This window comes from Elephantulus edwardii, unplaced genomic scaffold, assembly GCF_000299155.1.
Source record: "Elephantulus edwardii isolate Elephantulus edwardi_28Jun2011 unplaced genomic scaffold, EleEdw1.0 scaffold00096, whole genome shotgun sequence".
NCBI classification, from domain to species: Eukaryota; Metazoa; Chordata; class Mammalia; order Macroscelidea; family Macroscelididae; genus Elephantulus; species Elephantulus edwardii.
Genome location: NW_006399846.1, coordinates 131069 through 136206, shown reverse-complemented (window position 1 = coordinate 136206; position 5138 = coordinate 131069). Strand labels below are relative to the sequence as shown.

The window sequence follows — 5138 nt, the reverse complement described above, 5'->3', positions numbered from 1 at the left end:
ATCAGATAAAGGACTTATATCCAGAATTTATGAAATACTTGAGCACCACAACAAGATAAAGGTAAATAATCCAATAGAAAAATGGGCACAGGATATGAAAATATGTTCTGTATAATTTCTATGTTTTTTAATTCATTGATGCATGCCTTGTGGCCCAATACGTGATCTATTCTCAAGAACATTCTATGCACATTAGAAAAGAATGTATACTTTACTTTTTTGTGGTGCACTGACCTATAAATATCTTTGAGATCAAATTGGTTTATTGTGTGGCTTAATTCTTCAGCATCTTTGTTGAGTTTCTTTCTGGTAATTGTATCTTTTCTTGAGAGCTGTATATTGAAGTCTCTAACTACTATAGTAGTGTTGTCTATTTCCTTTTTCAGTTTTGTTAATGTTTGTTTTATATATTTTGTAGGTCTATCATTTGGTGCATAGATATTTATTATTGTTATGTCTTCATGTTATATTGATCCTTTAAGCATTATGTAGTAACCTTCCTTGTTCTTTGTGATGGTTTTTGCATTGAAATTTATTTTAATAGAGATTAATATTACTACCTTTGCCTTTTTTTTCCCTGGTTGGCATTTGCTTGGTATATATTTTTTCCTCACCCTTTTATTTTTAGTCTTTCTTTATCTTCATTTTTCTTGGTTGACAGTTGTGTTCTTGCAGTATTCAATAAATGTCATTCCACTGTCTTCTTGCTTGCATCATTTCTACTTAGAAATTTGCACTTAATTTTATTTGCTCTCTCTTACAGGTTACTCTTGGTTTCTCATTTTCTGCTTTCAGAATTTTCTCCTTATTTTAGGTTCTGGAAAATTTGACTATGATATGCCTTGATGTTTTTCTTTTGGGTTCTATTCTATATGGTATTCTCTCAGCTTGGTGGGTTTTTTTAAAACTTTTTTATGAATGTGCTGAATTATTAGATAGATAGAATACATATTCTCTCATTCTTCACTTTGCCTGGGAAGTTTTCTTGTAGTAGTACTTCCACAACTTTTTTGGTGCCTTTACTTTCTCTTTTCTGTTCTGGGATTCCAATGATGCACATGTTATTTCTCTTGATGGTGTTCCACATTATATTCTTAGGTTTTCTTCTTTATCCTTCCTTTTTGGTTCTGTTTTTTCGTAGGAGTTCAGTGGTGACAATTTTATCTTCTATTTCACTGATTCTGTGTTCTATCTCTTCAACTCTGTTCATGTGTGACTCCATCATGTTGACAACATCTGATACATTAAACCTCATATTGTGGATTGTGATTTCTTATTTTTCCAGAGCCTCTAGTATCTCATTTGTTTTATCTGCATTGTTTTGAATTTTTTTAAGCACCTCTTGGTTTTTGCTTGCAGTGTCGTGTAATTCTTCAAGTTTGTCTTTCCATTATTGAAACTAGTCAATCATTGTTCTTTTACATTCTGTGTCAGAAAGTTCTATCAGACTTTCTGGCTTCAGGGGATCCATTGATACTTTGTCACTTTTGAGGGGGTGACATCTTGCTTTGTGCTTGTGTAGGTTGTGAGGTAACCTTCTTCTTTTGTGATATTGCTGTGGTAGAGTTTTTCATGCCTGAGGGGCTGATAGGTTTTTGATCTAAAGTCACTGTGTAGAGGTGGGCAGAGCATAGAGGTAGGTGAAGCATGTAGGTGGATAGAAGGCTCAGGATGCTGGTGGCATTCACAGAGTGTGGAGGCACGCATGGAGCTTGGAGGTAGGTGGCAGGCATGGAATGTGAAGGTGGGTGCAAGGGCTGGGTGCCTGGCATTGTTGCAGGTGATGGTGTCAGGTGCAGGTATTGGAGGTGCCTGGCATGCACACAGATACACTGAGCTAATAGGCAACATCACAGTAGATGGAGAAAAGATTGATGTTGTCAACAATTTCATCTTTCTTGGATCCAAAATCAACACTCTGGGTATAATCAAGAATTCAGAAGACATGTTGTACTGGGAAAATCTGCTCTCAACAATCTCTCCAAAGCACTAAAGAACAATGATATTAGCTTAAAGACTAAGGTGTGCCTGAATAAAATCCTGGTATTTTCAACCACTGGGCCAATTGGCGGCATCAGTATGGATGGTGAAGAGATTGAGATTGTTCACAGCTTTAGTTTTCTTGCTCTTGGCACCAGTAGCCAGGAAATTAAGACATATTTCCATGGAAAGTCTGCTATTAGGGACCTCTCCAAAGTACTGAAGAGCAATGGTATCTCTCTGGAGACTAAGATGCATCTAATACAGGCCATGGTCTTTGCAATCACTTATTATGCATCAGAGAGTTGGACAATAACTAAGGAGGATAGAAGGAGAATTGATGCCTTTGAGCTTTGGTGCTGGAGAAGGGTATTGAGGGTACCATGGACTTCTAGGAAAATGAACAGATTCATCCTACAAAGGGTTAAACCAAGCAGCTTCTTGGAGGCAAGGATTCTGAAGCTCTGTCTAACATATTTTTGACATGTTGTAAGGAGGAACCAGTCCTTGGAGAGCGACAGCATACTTGGTAGGGTGGAGGGACAGCGCAGGAGGGTAAGGCCTTCTATGAGGTGGATTGATTTAGTGACTGGGGTAATCGGGATGGGTGTATCAGAGACAGTGCGATTGGCACAGGACAGAGCAGAGTTTAGGGCTGTTGTACATAGGGTCACTATGAGTCGCAAGTGACTCAACAGCACATAACAACAGCAACAACAACAATTTTCAGTTACTTAGTTTTCCTCTGAAAGTTGCACAATGAATAAAAATGATAGAAGAATCTTAGCCTCTGAGTTGTGTTGGAGAAGAGAATTCAATATATCATAGACATAGACACAGACACAGACACAGACACAGACACAGACACAGACACAGACATAGACATAGACATAGACATAGACATAGAAAAAACCCCCCACAGATTTGATTTCTAGAAACTGTTTTTCCTGTATCCCAGAGATTTTGGAAAATTGTGTTTCATTCTCATTTGTTTCAAGAACATTTTTATTTATTCTATTACTCAACAATAATGTTCAAACAGGATTTTATTTAGCTTCCAAGTGCATAAATTTTTATCCTTTATCCTCTTGTTGTTGATTTCTAATTGCATTGCATTGTGGACTGAGAAAATGTTTTCTAGAATTTAAACATTTATTTTCATTTATTGAGGCTTGGTTTTGTGACCTATTCTGAAAATGTTCCGTATGTACTGGAGAAGAATGAATATTAAACTATTTTATGGTGCATTATCCTATATGTGTCTTTAGGGTCTAGTTGGTTAGTCATTTAGTTTAGTTCTGCATATTTGTTGAGTTTCTTTTTAATAGTATTATCTTTCAATGTAAGTGATATGCTGGAGTCTCTAATTATAGTGGTGATGATACTATGATCATGATGATGATGTCTACTTCTTTTGTCAAGTCTGCTAATATTTGTGGTGTAAATTTTGAAGTTTTATAATTTGGGTGTTTATTATGGTTATGTCCTCTTATTCTATTGACCTTTCAAGCATTAGATAGTGTTTTTTTCTTTTCATCTTGTTGATTTTTATTCTGAAGTCTATTTTATCCGGTTTTAATATTGCCATTCCTGCTTTTCTTCGTAGCCATAGTTGGGTTTTTTTTTTTAAATCCAACACATACTATGCTTTTTCTCTTTATTGATGAATTTATATCATTCACTTTCAGTGTGATTATCAAAAGATAAGGCTTCAATGCTATCATTTTGTTAGGTTCTTTTTTGTTTTGTTGCTGATTACTTTGATTCATTAACTTTTCTGTGATGTCTTTCTGCTAAGGACTTCTTTTAGTATTTCTTACAACATTGATCATATTTTCATAAACAGGCTTAGTTTTTACTTTTCTTTAATACTCTGATCTCTCCATTGTATTTGATCGACAGTTTTACTGGGTACAAGATTCATGGCTGGCAATTGTTTACTCTGAATGTTTTGTATATGCCAATCCACTGTCTTCTTGTTCACTTGCTTTCTGCTTAGTAACTGATATATAATCTTATTTGCTCTCCTTTATCTGTTACTTTTATTTCTGCCCCCCCCCCCAGCTGCTTTCAGAATTGTCTCCTTGTGTTTGATTATGGAGAATGTAACTACTTTATACCTTGACATTTTTCTTTTGAGATTTATTTTATTTGGGGTTTTCTCAGCTCCTTGCTTGCTTGGCTCAACAATCAACACCCTTGGTACTAGCAATTAAGAAATCAGGAGATGTATTTCATTGGGAAAGTCTGCAGTCAGGGATCTCTCCAAGTTATTGAAGAACAATGATATTAGTTTGAGGACTTAGATGCATCTGATTTAGGCCATGGCCTTTCTAATAACTTGTTATGCATCTGAAAGCCAAACATTGAATAAGGATGACAGAAGAATTGATGCCTTAAACTGTGGTGCTGGAGAAAAATACTAAATATGCCATAGATTGCCAAAAGAACAAATATATCTTGGAGAAAGTGCACCCAGAGTGCTCCTTGGAAGCAAAGATGATAAAATCTTAGAGAGGGACATCATCCTTGGAAAGGTATAGAGTCAGTAAAGGGAAAGATCTTCAACCAGATGAACTGGCACAGTGACTGCCACAATAGGCTCTAGTGTGTCAGCAAGTATGAAAATGAAACAGGTTAAAACAGTGTTTAGATTTGTTCTTAAGGTTGTTGATGGCACTTAAAAGACAACAACAGCAATAACTCCTTGGATGTGTATTTTTTTCATTCTTCATGAAACCTGGAGTGTTTCCTTCTAACAATTCTTTCACAATTTTTGGCACTTTCACCCCTTCTCATTCTGGAATTCCAATTACACAATTTATTCCTCTTGATGATGTCCTACATTATTCTTAGACTTTCTTCATTTTCCTTCCTTTTTATTTTGCTTTTTGCTTCAGCAGATAAGTACTGAGAGCTCTGTTTTTCTGCTGATTCTGCAAGTAAACAGTTGGATTTTGGTCGATCAATTCTGCAAAATAGCATAATACGAATTCAACATACAAAAATCAGGCAAATTTTGCTACAGTAACAAAGAGAACATATAACAAGAAATAAGGAAAAAAACAATTAAAATGAGTTAGTCGCAAGATTAAATACTTCTTAGGAACAAATCTAAGTAGAAACTCTAAAAATAAACAAATAAACATATATATATA

The 5138-nt window shown here is 35.5% G+C and overlaps 1 protein-coding gene and 1 pseudogene across 1 annotated transcript in view; one reads left to right on the top strand and one right to left on the bottom strand.

Moving 5' to 3' along the window:
• Window positions 1-1772, bottom strand: part of LOC102863260 — a 475179-nt gene extending 473407 nt beyond the window's left edge. The window contains exon 1 of the mRNA XM_006891348.1: window positions 1577-1772. Coding sequence (XP_006891410.1) covers window positions 1577-1772 — 196 coding nt within the window. The remainder of the gene's footprint in view (window positions 1-1576) is intronic.
• Window positions 1773-1783: 11 nt separating this feature from the next.
• Window positions 1784-5138, top strand: part of LOC102862848 — a 39012-nt pseudogene continuing 35657 nt past the window's right edge.